Source organism: Mastomys coucha, unplaced genomic scaffold (assembly GCF_008632895.1).
Source record: "Mastomys coucha isolate ucsf_1 unplaced genomic scaffold, UCSF_Mcou_1 pScaffold6, whole genome shotgun sequence".
Lineage (NCBI taxonomy): Eukaryota > Metazoa > Chordata > Mammalia > Rodentia > Muridae > Mastomys > Mastomys coucha.
This window is the reverse complement of record NW_022196912.1, coordinates 117,809,816-117,827,797: the sequence shown is the minus strand read 5'-3', so window position 1 is coordinate 117,827,797 and position 17,982 is coordinate 117,809,816. Positions and strand designations below refer to the sequence as shown.

Sequence of the window (17,982 nt, the reverse complement as noted above, 5' to 3'; positions counted from 1 at the left end):
GTGTGAAGTTAGAATTCCTTCAGGGTGGTGCCAAGTTCCATTTGGAATTTATTTATGGTTGCTTGGGTAGAGAAGCCATTGTCTTCGAAAAAAACCTTGGTGTTGTTAAACTGCCAGTTACTGTTGTAACTTTTAATGAGTTTCACCACTGAAAGGATCATCCAAGCAAGGTCACAATTTGGTTATAAAATGGTTGTTGGCACACCCTATGCAATATCAAAATTGAATAATGGTATCAGATAAAATAACAGATGGGAATGAAGCTTCTGTATCATCCATTATCATGTGTACTCAATAAACGATTTAATTCTCTTGAAAAAAAAAAGAAAGAAAGAGGAAGAAAGAAAATAAAAGGGAGATAGGAAAAAAAGAAAGAAAGAAAGAAAGAAGGAAGGAAGGAAGGAAAGAAAGAAAGAGAGAAAAGTGACAGGGAAGGAATCTACAGAGAGTCCTGACTCTCAGGCTAGAGGATGAATACAAGTTGTTTGAGACCTTGGACAGGGCACCCCAGGACCTAGACTGGTGGTTCAAGGCCTTTCCCCAGGTCTGGACTGGGATGGCAGAGATGGGGAGGACCAATAACCAGTGCCCCCATCCATGTGGAGCTTAGAGCCCAAGGCTCCCTGGAGTTTGTGCTCCAATATCCAATGTCGAGGGAGGTTCAGGTCGGAATTAGGCCCCGCATTACCAGGCTTCTAGAACAAAGGATCCTGTGGAAGTGCCAAACAGCTTGGGATATTCTCCTTCTACCTGTGAAGACACTGGGGCCAAAGACTAAAGATTATTGTCTAGAGGGAACTAAATGCCTCTTGGAGGAGCTAGGAGGATTGAGATACAGAGTCTCAGCCAAGAAGGCCCAAATCTGCCAGAGAAATGTAAGTTATCTGGGCTACCTGCTGAAAGACAGCCAGCACTGACTCTCCAACACTCCAAAGGAGACCATCCTGCACATCCCTCCTCCACAGAGCCCCAAACAGGTACAGAAATTCCTGGGCATGGCCAGGTTCTGATAGCTATAGATCCCAGGGTTTGCTGAATTGGCTGCCTCCCTCTACCCCCTGACTAAAAATGGGCAGCCCTTCAGTTAGGGTGAAGAAGAGCAACAGGATTTTGTTGTTATTAAGCAGGCTTTACTGGAGGTCCCTGCTCTAGGACTGCCTGATGCCAGCAGACCTTTCCACCTTTATGTAGCAGAAAACAGGGAGATAGCCAAGGGAGTGCTTACTCAGCGGCTGGGCCCCTGGGAGTGACCAGTTGCCTATCTGTCAAAGAAATTTGACCCCGTTGCTGCTGGGTGGCCTGCTTCTCTACTGATAGTGGCAGCGGTGGTGGTTTTAGTTAAAGATGCTGATAAATTGACACTGGGGCAAAATGTGACAGCTCCCCATGCCTTGGAGAGCATTGTTTGCCAGCCCCTGGATTGATGGCTGAACAAGACCCTCATGTCTCATTATCAGACCCTGCTGCTAAACTCAGATTGGGTGACCTTTACACTACTAGTGGGCATCAACCTGGTTACACTGCTACCTGACCCTGACTTCAATCTTGTAGCTCATGATTGTCAACAGATTCTAGCTGAGAACCAGGGATGGCAAAAGGACCTGTCGATCAGCTGCCTCCTGATACAGAGGCGACCTGGTTCACTGATGGCAGCAGCTACCTGGTAGAGGGACAGAGCAAGGCAGGAGCCTCTCCTGTGAACAGGAGCCAGGTGGTCTGGATGGAACCGCTTCCTCAAAGAACGTCAGCCAGAAAGGCAGAGTTGATAGCCCTGACCAAAGCCTTGGACCAGCGGACAGGCAAAAAGATCAACATCTTCATGGACAGCAGGTATGCCTTTTCCACGAGGCTATGTACCAAGAAAGAGGGCTACTCTCATCAGAAGGGAAAGAAATAAACAAGCAGGAAATCTTGGATATGATGAAGCCAGCAACTGTGAGTATTATTCATTGCCCAAGACATCAGAAGGGAAGAGACTCAGTGTCCCTGGGCAATAACCAGGCAGATCAAGTGGACACCCACTGGCAATTGGGACTGGACTAAGAGATGGCCTCACTTATAATTTACTGAAGAAAAAAGGACTCAGATTGCTAGCCACCCTACCAACTATTACCAAGAGAAGGTAAGACAATGGCATACACAAGAAGGGAGAACTATACTCCCCAGAATGTAAGCAAAAGAATTACTGGGCCAAAAGCACTCATTTAGGGGATAGAAAGCTTGTCCAAGCAGTTAAAAGATCCATGGGAGAACAGCTTGGAGTTTATTGGTAGGTCAATTTTACAGAAGTTAAGCCAGGAAAATATGGTTACAGATACTTTCTAGTGTTTGTAGATGTTTTCCCTGGGTAGGTTGAGATATTCCCTACCAAGCAGGAAACAGCTACCCTGGTAGCTAAGGAGATATTAGAAGAAAGTTTTCCAGAGTTTTGGAGGGCCCAAGGTAATTGGATTGGACAATGGTCCTGCTTTTGTCTCTTAAAGTAAGTCCGGGATTGGCAGAGATATTGGGGACTAATTGGAAGCCACATTGTGCATACTGTCCCTAGAGCTCAGAGCAGGTAAAGAGACCTTGATAAATTGACCATGGAGACTGGCTCAGAATAGTTGGTGCCCCTCCCCTTGTCCCTTAACACACCCTAACATTTTAACCTGATCCCTTTGAGATCCTACATGGGATACCCACTCCCTTGACTCCTGCTCTTGATACCACCAGAGTGACTTTTCAGGCTGACAAGGATCTTATTGCTTGATAGCAAGCTTTCCACATCAGCCACTTGGAATTGTGACCTAAACTTAGTGCCCTGAATAATTCAGGTACCCCAGAGGTTTTACACAAGTACTAAGTTGGAGATTGGATATATGTTAAGAAATTTTGTGCTGAACACTCAGAAGCAAAGTGGAGAGGGCCGTTCCTGATGTTGTTGACCACCCCGACCTCCAGCAAGACACCCAAGCAACCCACTTCTGCAAGGCCAGAGAAACCACGAGATGGCTATGGTGTATCTTCCAGCACTGAGCCTCAGCAGCCCCCACAACCCTACAAAAGTGACTTGGCAGGTGCTCTCGGCCACTGGTGATGTAGCTTGGCCCACTACCTGAGTTGTATCTGGTGACTGGACTCTGTCTTTGCCATGGATTTACCATAGAATTGTGGTCCCTGACCCCAGGGGCATCTGCTGTCTGATGTGAGCATCCAGTGATACCACCTATCCCAGAGAGACTCCATAAGAGTCCTGAACCTTCCTGGCTCCACCTTATCACCTGGGCTAGACAATGTCTCAAAACATTCCTCTTGTGGAGGGTCAGAAGGAGCAGGCTCCATTCACTTTCCAGGAGCATAGATCATGGCACCTGCAACTTCCATAGCCATGAAGACCCAAACAAGAGAGGAGAGTGTTATGCACTGCAGAAATGTCCCCGATTCATACTCAGTGACCTAAGAACAAGTTCTCACTATCCCCAAACTAAGACTCCAGGTCATAGCCAGTACTGCACAGTCCTGGGTGGCTCTTTCCTCTTCCAGCAAAGAGAAAGTTTCATGGGCCTTACCTGCACAATGAAAGCCAGCTACCAGTATGTTTAGATGAGTTCTGATGTGTGGGTTTTCTACCTTTCTTGCACGTTTTTAACTCATGCATACAGATGGCTATTTATATCTAGGAACTCCTCCCTCCTCTTAGGAAATGCTGGCCTGACAAGCTGTGCTCTGTGCTCAGATTGGTAATGGACAGATAGTATGATTTATGGTGACAGGAGTTACAGTCTCTATCTTGCAGAACCGGCTCATGGTGGCAAAACCCCTAAGAGTCTTCTACACAACATTGGATGTCCTCATTGTGGCTTCTGTTTCTGTAATAGTTCAAAGGTCGGTATGGAGCAGGTGAGAAGTCAAGGTAAAAAGACTGGCCACGAGCCATGACCCTTGTCACCAGGAAGAGCTACAGCTGACCTTTGTTCTGGATTTCCCAAGTCACTTTAAAAGAATACAACTCTATGTCCATACTCCTTGGCTACTTTATGGAAAACCACAGATTAATAATCACATGTCTCAATGTTGACAGGTCTTTGTATGCATCTATATTACCATCCTGTCTGCCAGGAATGGGCATATTCTAAGTAGAGCAGCACTCTCCACAGATTTCTGAAGGGAATTTGTCTGTGCCTGGCATTGTAGGAAATCTGAAAGGAGTCTGTGTCTGCAGAAACTGACTGGTTGATGAGAATTACAGTTCTATAGAGAGACTGGTACATTACAGGTCCATACAGAGGCCCATTACTTTATTAGGCACTAAGTTCTATCTCTATCGGACATGCATGTATTGCCTCCATGTGTATCACTGATGCCTGCAACAGTAGAATCTATTAGAAGACAGGTAGCTGCAACCCAAGAGCTAAGCATGGCAGCAGATGACATCTTGAGCCTAGAGAGAAGCTTCCCCTATGTTGATGCAACTGCTTGTGTCAAGTATCCACCCATGCCCTTTAAACTTGCCTTGATTTGCAACTTTCTTTCTTTTGTAAAGCTATAATAAAGTTTTTGTGAAACTGCTTCTACATTGGAACTTAGAATTTGGGTAACAGAAATATGTTTTCTCTGATTATTGTCACTTATTGTCACCAAATATGGCTCTAGAATGAAGGATTTTATTCCTTTAGGATGAGAGTTGTGGGTTTTGTTTGAATAGTGGGATGAGAGACACAATAGGCAGATGTTAGGTCCAAAGCTGCTGTCACTTTCAATGGAAGTGCTAGTTCTAACAAGAAGAGTTTGGGCTGGGTAACCATGTCTAATGGTGTGTCTCTGTGTTCCAGAAAAGAACATCATGAGTGGCACATTTCTGTTGTCTAGGAGGCCCACTAACATACCCACAAAATCTTCTACTTCAGGCAGGGGATGTCTTTCTTCTATTTGCTCTGTCTTTTTCACTTTCTCAGTCCTTGGCTCTTCCCATTCCACACTGGACTCTGCCACTCCACTTGATTGTTTCCTTAAGTCTTTCCCACCTCAGAACTAGACCTGCCACTAAGACTCACCACCTTCTTTTAGACTGCAATATGTCTCAGCTACAACAATATAAACTTGATAAACATTCTTAACAGGCCAAAATGCCATATTTGGGTATCAGAATCTCACTGACCTTGACAAATTCTGCCAAGGTGCCACCACATGTTTGGGCTTTCTTTGGCATCCACTTTTTCCCCTTTCAACTGTGCCCCATGTTATATTTACCAGATATTCCTGGCAAAAAAATTAACAACCTCGCAAAGTCCATCAGAACTTGCAGCTTCTGGTAAAGAGACACAGATAACTCAATCTCATCCCTGCACATCAAATCCTGCACTCTCTTGTCCATGTGCTGAGCCAAAATGGCCAGCACTCCCTTCCCCTAACCCCCAGCAGGAAGACAGCTCTGGCCTTTGAAGAGGTCAGACAAAGGGGAGCCCGACCTGGCCTCTGTGTCCCATGCCAAACATTGCACTCCCGTTTTTTGTGATAATTCTAACTGATAGCATTTTCCATGTGCAGAAGGCACTTGTCTTTGAAGGAGGCAGGAGTTAGTATACTTGAAGTGATAAAGCCCACTCTTGAGCTATGAGAAAGAGGCAATTAAGTGTTCCAAGGCAGCTGTGATCGCTTTGTAAAAACAGACTGGCAAGATGGCAGATCTTCTACAACAGGAGGACAGGAGTAGGTAATGTTAGGAGATTCCCCACAGACAGCCTCCTTACAGGGGACAGCCAGTGTGCTGGCAGACAGTTCAGATTTTTGTTAAGGGAAGATAGAATCTACTTGTAGACTAAATGAACCTATCTTCAAGTTATTTCTGATGGGTAAATAAAGATGTCAATAGTCTGGCAGAAGAAATATAGATGGGACTTAGATTTCAAGGGCTTGGGGTCCAAGGAGAACCACAAGGATGAAGAAGTGCAGAAAGAGAAAACAGAAGCCACCATGGGTTCAGAATCAAGAGAATGTGGCCTTGAGGGTTGTCCAATTGGAATTAAGAGAAGCCCAAATGAAACATAGTAATAACTCAGGGTATTGATTAGTTCTATTTTTCTCCCTGAATTCTCTCTTCCTCAATTACAAGATAGCCTATAAAGCTGAGAATTTTTGTCCCTTCTTCTCTGATATTCTCTCAGAGTCAAAGTCATAGCTTGACACATAGTAGGTGTTCAAGTGACCATTCCATGAATCATGAATGAATGGCTGATAACAAGATGAGATGGCTACACAGGGCAGAGCTGATTCTCAAAGTTGATATCTCGCCACAATTCCCTCTGCCTTCCAAAAACTCACTCACGACTCCTTGTCATTCACGGCCTGTTAGACACAGAAAACCTCATTTCTTGTTTAAGCTGAGTTTAAATGAGTTCTGTCAATAACACTAACCAGAGTAAAATCAGGCCCCCAAACAACTGAGACAGAGGAAGGGAGTTCAACTCAACTCCACCTATCCCCTGATGAAACTTAACCATTACACTGGGTATAATTGAGAATCTCAGGTACAGGGACACTGGCCATCAGGACAGCAGCTGTACAGTGATTTGGGTCAGTTGTGGGTCCTCGATATGCACCTGGGCCTCAAAGATTTCCTTGTTGCTGTCCAGCAGCAACGTTAAAAGGGTTAGGGTACCTGGAAAATGGAGTTAGAAAGAAGAGCAGCAGTAAGAGAGAGTTAGGGAAAAGACAGAGTGGCCATAGGTATACCTGTACACGTAGTTGGTTTACAAAATTAGACGGGAGTCGTGAACACTCAGCCATCTTCCATTTTAATGTCCCTCCTTTGTTCCCCCCAACAGGTAGAATACCTGATGCAAAACCACTCCCCCAAGTACGTCAGCATGCCAGTCCAATCAGCGACTTCATTTTTTCTCTGTGGAGGTAGAACTTCTGAATGTAACTGGAACCAGGTTGGAGGCGTGGCAAATAGCAGGAGGTGGGCAGAGAGGTGTGGCTATGAGAGTCAGACCTCAAACCAGGAAGGTAACATTTCCTTCATTTCCTCAGACCGTGGTTGTAAGCTGTCTTCCACCTGCTGTATCCTACCCTGGTCAGGGAGGATGAGCAGAAAGCTGGCATTGCCTGTGTAGTTCAGCTCCAACACAGTGCTGTTCATTTCCTCATCCTGGAAGTAGTTTGTGGTCAACTCCTCAGTTTTCATCATGGGAACATTCACAGTCCTCTTCTTATCCAATGTGAAATTTCCCATGAATGTATCTTCAGGGTCAAAAGACATGCTCCAATAGTCTATAGATGAGGGAAAACATCAGATTGCAACAGCAATAGAAACATTCCACCTCCTTTCCATCTGTGCTCAGCTTCTGAGTGGTAACAGCAATCCATCCATTTTCAGTCACTCAGAATGTCCCTTGAAGTGGCGTATGCTGAACTGGAAAGTTTGATAGGTGGACAGACTAGTAGCAATGAGGATCCAGGCTTGGTTTAGAAAGGAACCTCACATCCACAACCTGGCTACTTGAGCCCCTGACACAGTCAGGGATCTGGGGTGGAGTATGTAAGAGACCAGAGTGAAGGTGGTGAGACTGGAGACAGGGGAAGAGTTGAGGATCCCGTCTTCCTCATGGAAACCATGTCTAGAAAACAATGGCTTGTGGGACAGGTTTTAGGTAAAATAGAACAGCAGAGACTGCATTGTGCCATTTTGTAAGCAGTCCATAATTGAATAGATTGTGAGCTAAGACATAGGTAATGAGTCCTCATCTCGCACATGGGGTATGGCCACCCTGAGAATCACTGATATCAGCTAAGGCTTATTCAAGATTTCTAGTTTATGTCCTCTCAACCAATGTATACTCTGGGACTTGGTAATGAAACAGTATCCTGGTCTTGGAATCTAGCAGCCTAGATATACATCAAACCTCACACCAAGCAGCACTTGATCCTGTGCCCTGTGTGAGTTGAGGGAGCCATGCCCTGCAGTCTGATCCTTCATGCAGTGACTCTGCTTCTACCATTTGCAGCCCACAGAAGCTCCGGAGCTGTCCTGTCCTCCTGTCTTCCTATCTTATTTTTCTGTCAATTATTACCTTGATTTTCTGCGTATAGTCCATGCCTGCCCTTACTCTACCCTAGACTAACTTTAATTAACCCAAGATCTACCCCAGGTCTGGTTACATCATGACTTCTGTCAGGCAACAATATCTGGGCTCTCACCTTTGTGGTCTCTATTAGGAGAGAGTGGTGGGTGTTGGATCCCTGGATTTTCCTCAACTTCCCTTACACATGTCTCCAGCTTAGTCTCCAACTATCATCTACCCAAGTTCCATCAGATACCCTGTCCCAGGAAGAGTCTTGGAATTTCTGGCATTTTAGGATGACTATACACTCATTTTATAAGAGTAAAATTCCATGATGCAGCCAGACACTAAACACAGCCCACTGCCTGGCTGACACTCCACTTCTCTAATGGAGTTGCCAGTCTCTGCTTCTCCATGCCCAAGATTACAGCATTACACAATAGGCTCATGGGAGATGTCTTCCTATATAAGAAATGCCCCCAATTCTTCACTAGTTTTGGGTTATGCTACTTTCCCCTTTAAGGTTAGTGTCACTAGGCTCCTTTAGGTCAAGTCCCAGCACACCTAAACCCTGCTAGAGACCAAGGTTCTACAGTAGGGTTGGATACCTCCTACAGGAGTGCATTAGAAATGTCTGCCTAGGAAGGCTAAGGGATTCCATTTGTGTACTGAGTAGCCATGTCTTCGGCCTACTTAGATAAGATTGGTAGTGGAAGATACAGCATTCTGATAGTCAGCAAATTTAAGTCACAATCAAGATCAGCCTTCTTAGATTGACAGCTCAGGGATTCTATTGGGCAAGTCCCAGGATTTACATCAATATCTAAAAAAGTATCAGAGAAGTAACAGATGTGGATATTAAGTAGTTAGACACACATGGCTCTGAGGATGTGAGTTGCATCCTCTCCCTCCATTCACCAACCAATGACCACTCTCACCTTGAAAGTTGAGGAAATTCACCAGCACATGGATGTGTTCCTATACAGGTCTGAGAGGTCTAAGAACAGTTTCTTGATCCTCCCCTGGGCCTCTTTCCATATATACTCATTGATGAGCTTTCTGGCCTTACGAGGCTGCTGGAAGTCTGCTGTAAAGGCCTTGGTATGGTACAAAGTCCTTGCCTTCTCATTGAACTCTGCCAAGATCTGCAGGTGCTTTTCAATAAAGAGGGCATTGCCTGTGCTCATCTGTCCCTGGTCCTGTGGCTGACTGAGCATGTGAAGGAGATGTCCAAAGCTCTGGTGGATGTCTGCCTCAAGGGTCTCTGTGAGACTGAACTTGAGACCTTCTAATAACTCTTGCAGGATGTTGCCCTTTGCTCCCTAGGACAGGATGGCCAAGGCAGCTGAGATGCTAAGTGGGGAGAAGACAATATTTTTATCTGGATTCTTCAAAGCCAGCTTCTTGTAGAGGTTGAAGGCAAAGTTGATGGAGGCCAATGTGAGATTGTCCAGTTGTATTTCATGGTCTATTGTCTTTCTGGACTGCAGTGTGCCTTCCTAGTGTGCCATCTGTGCAACAGAGGACAGCAGGGCAGATCCCAGCCATCAAGACCCCAGAGCTGCAATGAAGGCCATCTTCTCTGTTCTCCAGGCCAAAAGTAAAATATCCTTTGAGTCTGGGAGGACCAGCTGATGCTCTAACCATCTCCTAGTTCTTCCATCTGGCAGTCCTTGTGCCCTGGACACTCAGATGGCAGTACTACATCATGTGTTCCCTACTACCATGGAGGAAGTGCTGTTGTAGAAGACAATTTTTCAATATAAGAGAACCAACATTCATAAAGTGGAGGGGTCATCTCATCCTCACAAATAAAGGGAGAGAAAAACCTGGAGCTGGGCATGAAAGACCCAAAGAGTCTTTCTCTCAGGACCCTCGCCCAAGGACCACCAAGAGTCCGAAATTCATTGCAACAGCAAGAGAATTTAATTGGTCCGGCACTCTGGTGTTCAGCTGCCTTAGGGAAGGAGCTGAACCCCAGGTGACTGTTACAGAGAGTATTTAAGCTCAGAAACCGTAAGCAGGTGTGGGGGCTGGGGGTTCCTGGGAAATTCCAGTATACAGCTATATAAACATATCCTATACATTGATCTATTGTTCAGCTATCTTTGGCAACATTTGTTCTTTGTGGTCGGCCATTTCCTCTGGGTACTGAGCCTTGAGGAGTGGTCCCAGGGTCCCTGGGGTCAGTTTCTCATGACCCTGGTGCAACGTAGCCCCTGGGGTCAATTTGTATTTTTCCCTGGTCTTACATTCCCCTCTTCTTCTAGTAGCTAATTTCAACCTTGAAATTCATAGATCTGACTCTACTATTGGGTTATATTGCTGTCTAAGCATTAGCACTTGTATAGCACTAATTCTTTCTCTCATAAAGGTGATTAAGCGATTAAGAATAAAAGGCTCAAAAGTGATTATGAGAAGTAATATAATTAAGGGTCCTGTCAAGGTAGTGAACCAAGGAAATCATGATTATTGAACCATGATTCGAACCAGCCTGGTTGGTTTTCTCTTTCTCATTGTCTATTGGCTAGCCTTTCTCTTAATTTATTAAGATTGTCAGTTATGACTCCCGAGTGATCTATATAGAAACAGTATTCTTCTTTTAAGGCAGCACACAATCTGACCTCTTTAAGAAAAAGGAGGTCTAGCCCTCGTCTGTTCTGTAGAACTACTTCTGACAGCAAGGTCAATGACTCTTTTAAACTTTCTATGGAGTCTTCAAGTACTCTAATATCAGTATGGCTTGCCTAAGGCCAGTGTAATACTGAGGCTGCTGGATAAGAGCTGTAGCACCTGTTCCTATACCTGCTGCTATTCCTATTCCTAGTAGCACAGCAATGGTCGCTGTGACTGGTTCTTTTTTGACTCTGTTTTTGCTTTCAAACTCATCTAGGAAGGAGGAGTCAGTATGGTACAGCAATCTTGGTACCAGTTGGATTAGAACACAAAAGTCATTTTTAGCCGTGAGCACAGGGGGATAGATACATGGAGTGAGGCCTGATTCACAGGCCTACCAACCATTAATGGGTGGGAGCAGGTACCTAGTGTCGAAGGTGGAGTTGATTTTTATGGTTTTTGAACACAGGTGAACTTTATCTGCAGGGGGTATACTTATGCATAAGCCTTGTCCTGTAACAGAGGACAAGGTCATCCTAACCTGACTATTGGGAGTCCACTGGCAGGAGGTAGAATCATGGGAGCTGGATAAATTCCCCTCTATTCCAGTAGCCTCATTGAAAGGGGGTTGTACTGAATAGCACAGCCAACAGGATTCTGTGGCTTTGGGATTGGTGGCATTAAGAACCCGGAAGCCTTGTTGGACTAAAATTACCATAGCGTCAACAGTGGAGATTCCTGGGTTGTATGGGAGTGGAGTGGTTGGATCTGGGGTTCCTGTTATAGGACCTGTTGCAGGGGTAAACTCAGCTGTTGGTATGGGGGTTGGTGTCTTAGGGATCATGGGGGTTTTAGGCCTCAAAACAGGGTTAGGTCCTAACTGGGTGGGAGGTGGAGACTCAGTTTTTAGTCTGATGGTGAGTAGGAGCCAATCATCAAAGTTGTCAAAGTATAGCCGGATCCCCCACTGTCGCCCCTTAACCCATCCCTCATAAGTTTTGCCTTGATCCATGAAAGTAATGTTGAGTGGGTTGCAAAGCCCACTAACAGTACAACCACCCCAAGAAGATCCATGAGTACTGTCACACCTAGGTTGGTCACACATATTACCAAAACAGCATGGGGGCCTACCTCTTGATATCTTAATTAGATCCCAACTTAAAGAGGGTTTCCAATAGGTATCTCCGGTGGTCTCACAAACCCACTGTTTACAATAGAAATATTCTATGCCTCCACACTTTTTCATAGTTGGCCTATCCAGTCTTTCTTTTGGACAAGCATAAATGGGGTTTTTCTCGAGTTTTACACTGGGTCATAGGTCTTCCACAGCCAAATTCTTTACTCACTATTCTGGCCTTACTCTGTCAATCAGATTGTGTGAGGGGTCCCACCAGCTCAGACAGGAGGTGTTCAGGTATGTCCCAAGAGTCTAGTCCTGCAGCTAACTGACATAAGTCAGGAGTTAGAACTGGCCACCATGTTCCCCGGGGGGTGGAGTGAGGTGGTCAACCAAATCACGTCTCTGGCCTGTGACAGTACTTGCCAAGTCAGGAGCTGGGGTTTGTGTGGATTACTTTGGGTAAAAAGGGGCAGACAATACCAGTATGGGTAGAGTTAGTCTACATGCCACTGTAACTTTAGCTTGAGAGGGTTGTCTGTCCTTGTTACTCACCATTCCGTTCTGGGATTTGGGGCTGGCTGGCTTGACATGTGAGGTGTGGATCCAGGCAGTGATGCTGTCTACTTTGAGAGCGGTGGGCATGGTCAGGAGAATGGTGTAAGGTCTTTCCACTGAGGCTCAAGGCTGTTGGGGTGATGCCTTTTGACGTAGACTGAGTCTCCCACACTAAAGGGGTGGATCTCGATATCTGGTCCTGGCTGGTAATGATCTGCTAGCTGAGCCCACACATCTCTCTGAACCAGTTGGAGTCCTTTTAGCCTAGTATATGGATCAGAATCACCAATCTGGCTAGGATCAAAACTGTCTGTCATGGACAGGATGGGTGGGGGGATCCATAGAGTATCTCAAAGGGGGTCAGGTTAAAGGTGGAAGGAGAATTTCTGGCATGGAAGAGGGCTAAGGGAAGGAGCATCATCCAGTCTGTACTGCCAGTCTCTAAGGACAATTTAGTTAAGGTCTCTTTTAAAGTTCTGCTCATTCTTTCTACCTGACTTGAGCTCTGGGATCTATAAGCACAATGTAAACGCCAATTGGTCCCTAGAAACTTGGCCACATCCTGACTTACCTGGGCCACAAATGCCGAACCATTATCAGACCCTAGTACCTTAGGTGCTCCAAACCGCAGGACTATTTCTTCCAGGATCTTCTTTACCACAGTTTTTGCAGTCTCATTTTTGGTAGAGAAGGCTTCTACCCATCCTGAAAAGGTATCTATAAAAACTAGCAGATATTTGTTACCATATTTAGCAGGCTTTACCTCTGTAAAATCAACTTCCCAGTAGAGTCCTGGTCGATCGATCTCCTCTTAGCCTGTGTCTGACTTGAGCCTTCAGATGCCCAGCAGTAACTTTTTGGCAAGGTATACATGACTTTAAAATTTCTTCAGTGACTCTTTGGGTGGCGGGATGTTCTTGATCTTTCTTGTCAAGCAGAGCAACTAGTTTCTTGTCCCCTAAGTGAGTCCATTGATGCATCTGTTTCAGGAGTTGATTAATTTTCTGGTCTTTGCTCGATTTGGGAGGTGAAGCAGAGTGAGTTAGAACAGGAGCTAGGTTAGAGGGTTCAGCAGCTGGGCCCAGGGCTGCCTCTCAGGCTGTCTGGTCAGCCATATTGTTCCCTTGTGAGACCTTAGTCCAATTTTTCTGATGACCAGGACAGTGGATGATGCTGACCTTTTATGGTAGCATAAGGGCTGAAAGCAGGTTTAGAATTTCTTGCTTGCTTTTAATTTCTTTTCCAGCTGAGGTCAGAAGTCCACGTTGCTGGTAAATGGCCCCATGAACATGTGCAGTGGCAAAAGCATACTGGCTGTCAGTATAGATATTTACCTTTTGTCTTTTTGCCATTTCAAGAGCCTTAGTCAAGGCTATAAATTCAGCTTTCTGCGCTGAGGTGTCTGGTGGGAGTGCCTGAGACTAAATAACTCTTGTCCTGTTTACTACTGCAGCTTCTGCCCACCTCTCACCATTTTGTATGAAGCTGCTCCCATCTGTGAACCAAGTCAAATCAGCATCTGAAAGGGGCTGATCAGTTAGATCTTCTCTAGTTCCATGAGTGTGGGCAAGGATCTGTTGGCAGTCATGTTCTACAGATGTGGTCTCATCTGCCTTGGGAAGGAGGGTTGCCGGGTTGAGGCGGGCTGCTGGCGTAAATTTTATCCAACACAAATTGAGGAGCAGTTTCTGGTAGTGAGTCATCCATGCGTTAGTCAGCCAGTGCTCAGGAGGTTGACGAACCACGCTTTCTAAGGCATGAGGGGCCATAATGGCCAAGTTCTGGCCCAAAGTCAGTTTATCTGCATATTTGACCAGGAGGGCAACTGCTGCCATGGCCCTTAAACAACTGGGACATCCTGCTGCTACAGGATCTAGTTTCTTTGACAGGTAAGCCACTGGTCGGTCCCAGGGGCCTAGTCTTTGGGTGAGGACTCTTTTGGTTATCCCTTTAGCCTCCACTACAAACAGGTGAAATGGTCTGGCCACATCAGGCAGTCCCAAGGCCAAGGCCGATAACAGGGACCTTTTGATTTTGTCAAAGGCCTGTTGTTCCTTGGGCCCCCATGTGAAGGGGGCCCCAGCCTTAGTCAATGGGTAGAGGGGTGCTGCCATTTCAGCAAACCCCGGTATCCAGAGTCTACAGAATCCCGCAGTCCCTAGAAACTCTCGTGCCTGGTGAGGGTCTTTCAGTGGGGGGATTTGTGAGACTACTTTCTTTCGTGCTTCTGTCAACCACCTCTGTCCATTTTTAAGGAGGTACCCCAAGTAACTAACCTGCTGTTGGCAGATCTGGGCCTTCTTGGCAGAAGCCCCATATCTGAGAGTTCCAAGCTCAGACAGTAAGTCCCAAGTCTTTTGATGACACTCTTGCTCCATGTCTGCAGCCAGTAAGAGATCATCCACATATTGGAGTAGGGTTACCTGGGGATTGGAGGCCTTAAAATGTGCAAGATCTCGATGTAGTGCCTCATCAAAGATGGTGGGTGAATTCTTAAACCCCTGAGGCAGTCTGGTTCGGGTCAGTTGTCCGGATCCCCAGCTCTGGGTCTTTCCACTCAAAGGCAAACAAGGGCTGGCTGGAAGCAGTGAGTCTTAGGCAGAAGAAGGCATCCTTCAAATCTAGTACAATACACCATTTTCACTGCGGGGGCAGTGTGTTCAAGAGATTGTAGGGATTTGGCACAGTGGGGTGTAAGTCCATTACCCATTTGTTGACCTCCCTTAGATCCTGCACAGGATGATACTCCAGGCTTTTGGACCAGTAATAAGGGAGTGTTCCAAGGGGACTGGCACCTTACCACTATGCCAAGTTGAAGCAGTCTTTTGATGTGTGGCATGATGACCTCATACGCCTCCTGGCTTATGAGGTACTGTCGAACTGTGATGGGGGTGGCCATGGCTTTTAACTCTAGTATGACTGGGGGCTGGCATAGAGCCATGCCCATACCCAACATCTTGGCCCAGGCCAGTGGTGTCTGTGTTAGCTACGACTGTATATCTCTCTTTTTATTTTGGGCATTCAGAGGGTTTTCAAATAACTTGTATTCATTTTCTAGTTTTACTGTCAGAACTTGAAGAGGCCTCCCCTGCTTATCAGTCACAGTTGGGTGGTCAGAGTCAAAATGAATTTGGGCACCAACTTTAGTTAGTATGTCCCTACCTAGCAGGGGGTATGGACATTTGGGGATAATCAAGAACAAGTGGGATACCTGGCCCACACCAAGGTCCACTGTTCTTCGGGTAGTCCATGAATAGTGCTGGTTTCCTGTGGCCCCTTGTAACCATGACTTTTTGTTTGATAATGGTCCCTCTTTTGTTAACAGGACTGAATGTTGGGCACTAGTGTCAACTAAGAATTGGACCAGCTTCCCCTCCACTCTTAAGGTTACTGTAGGCTCAGGGAGGGGACCGAGCCCTGACTCTCCTAATCTTCTTCTAAGGCCAAGATCTTGTCTCTAGAGGGAGCCCCCCTCTTCTTTTTGGGGGCAGTTCTTGATCCAGTGGCCCCTTTCTTTACAATAGGCACACTGGTCTTTCTCTAATGGTGGCCTGTGACCCAGTTTCCCTGGCTTCTTTTGTCTATCCTTCCATCCTGACCCTTCCTGTCCCCTAGCTACCATGGCCAAGATTCTACTCAGATTTCTCTTGTCTCTTTTCTCTGCATAACTCACACTCTTTTTGCTCCTTCCTATGCTTCTCTTCTCTCTCTTCTTCTTCTTTCCTCTTTCTTTCTTCCTTTTTCTCTTCTGTCTCTCTTTTATTGTACACTTTATCTGCCTCTTTTACTAGATCTTGTAGAGAAAACCCTTGAAGGCCCTCCAATCTCTGAAGCTTCTTCTGATATCTATGGCTGACTGATCGATAAATGCTATTGCTACCAAGGCTTTATGCTCTTCTGAGCTCGGATCATAGGGAGTAAACCGGCGGAAGGCCTCCATAAGTCTCTCTAAAAACCCCGTCGGTGGCTCAGTAGGTCCCTGAGACACTTCCCTTCCCTTGGCCAGATTGGTGGGGCATCTGGAAGGCTACCATTGCCTGCCGGTACACTCTCCCTACCTTCAGGGGTGTTGAAATCCCAGTCCGGGCTGGTCAGAAGGAATCCCGCATCAATCTCATTAGGGATCTGGGTAGGTTCTCATCAGCACCTGGCACATTTTTGTGCACCTCTAGAAGCACCCGCTGTCTCTCCTCTGTAGTGAGGAGGGTCTGCAGGAGTTGCTGACAGTAGTCCCAGGTGGGCTGGTGAGAGAAAACTAAAGACTCCATGAGGGAGGTTAAAGCCTGGGGGATAAAGAAGGATTACGGGTCTTCCAGTTATAGAGGTCTGAGGGGGAGAAAGGCCAGTATTTAAAAGGTCTATTTCCCTGTACATCAGGGGGCCTGAATTCTCGGAGAGGGAGGGCAACCAACTCGGGGGTGGGGGAAACTCCCCGACGACTCCTTGTCCCAGCAGCGGGGACACGCTGCGAGTTCCTCTGTGGTAGGTTCTGCAGCCACCTCCGGGGAAGCTGGAGGGGCGGTGGGAGAGCTGCAGGGAGACAGAGACTTCAGCGGGTGCTGAAGCAAGCAGCTGACTGAAGGGGCGGGAGGGGCAGCAGGAAGTACAGGTTGTGGAGGGAGGGTAGGAGGATAGGGAGGGGGAGGGCCAAGGAGAAGAAGGTCCGAAGTCAGATCTGGATAGACTTTCTTCTGAGGTTTTTCAGTCTCTAGTTGTTCCGGCTTCAGGACTAAAAAACAGCAGAGGAAGTGGGACCTATGGAGGAAATAAAAGGATGAACCCACGGGCGGGTTGAAAACCAAGTCTTCCCAAACCAGTATGTATGGAATCTGGTCCGGGTGCCTCTGAGGGCCTGGAACTAGAGTCTTGTCCTTTGCTTTTTTAATCTGTCTTAAGTCAAAAATCCCTTCTGGTGGCCATCCTGTTTGGAACGTTGACCATTCTGAGCTGCACAGAGTCTGCCGCTTTTCTTTCTTGACATCTACTGACAAATTGTGAGCCCTTTACTCTTTACTTCTGACCAGTGTTCTAGCGTCAACGTAAGTGGGGTTGTTGGACTCTGTCCCATTGTTTCAGTCCGCTAGAAGAAATAGAGACACAGACCAAAAAACAGAATCCACAAAGAGATAGTACAAATGAGCACACAGCAGCCGTGACAAGAGTGTCACAAAAAAGAAACTGAAATAGAAGGATGCCTTGTCGCAGTAAAGCGTTCAAGGACTGGGTGGAGGGAGACTAGATTCATAGCAGGTTGCTGAATTCTGAGGGAGAAAGAGGAAGGAAGCCGCAAGTAATGCGGTGTGAGAAACTCACCAAACTGAAAGTGCACGGAGACTGAGGGGCGTGGGGATGGACACTGACAGAGGTGGAGACTGATGGGGATGGTTTTCGAGCGCTCGCTGTTTTCCTCCGAACTTGGGGATCTTGGGGGTCTGAGGGCGCAGGAAAATTCCGGATAAGCCCCCAAATGAAAGGCTCAAAGAGTCTTTCTCTCGGGACCCTCACCCAAAGACCACCAAGAATCCGAAATTTGTTGCAACAGCAAGAGGATTTAATTGGTCTGGCGCGCCGGGGTTCAGCTGCCTTAGGGAAGGAGCTGAACCCCGAGTGACTGTTACAGAGAGTATTTAAGCTCAGAACCCGCAA

At 46.5% G+C, this 17,982-nt stretch overlaps 2 protein-coding genes and 1 pseudogene across 2 annotated transcripts in view; all 3 read right to left on the bottom strand.

The window, feature by feature from the left end:
* LOC116079720 (serine protease inhibitor A3B-like) overlaps positions 1-3,615 on the bottom strand; it is a 20,667-nt gene extending 17,052 nt beyond the window's left edge. Inside the window, exon 1 of the mRNA XM_031355633.1 lies at positions 3,552-3,615. The gene's annotated coding sequence lies outside the window, so the exon portion shown is untranslated. The remainder of the gene's footprint in view (positions 1-3,551) is intronic.
* A 3,355-nt stretch (positions 3,616-6,970) lies between these two features.
* On the bottom strand, positions 6,971-9,622 carry LOC116081103 (annotated as a pseudogene).
* A 2,653-nt stretch (positions 9,623-12,275) lies between these two features.
* Positions 12,276-17,982, bottom strand: part of LOC116081102 — a 5,971-nt gene continuing 264 nt past the window's right edge. The window contains 8 exon segments of the mRNA XM_031357738.1: positions 12,276-12,350; positions 12,352-12,446; positions 12,449-12,673; positions 12,676-13,128; positions 13,808-14,929; positions 16,484-16,619; positions 16,749-16,866; positions 17,650-17,768. Coding sequence (XP_031213598.1) covers positions 12,276-12,350; positions 12,352-12,446; positions 12,449-12,673; positions 12,676-13,128; positions 13,808-14,929; positions 16,484-16,619; positions 16,749-16,866; positions 17,650-17,768 — 2,343 coding nt within the window.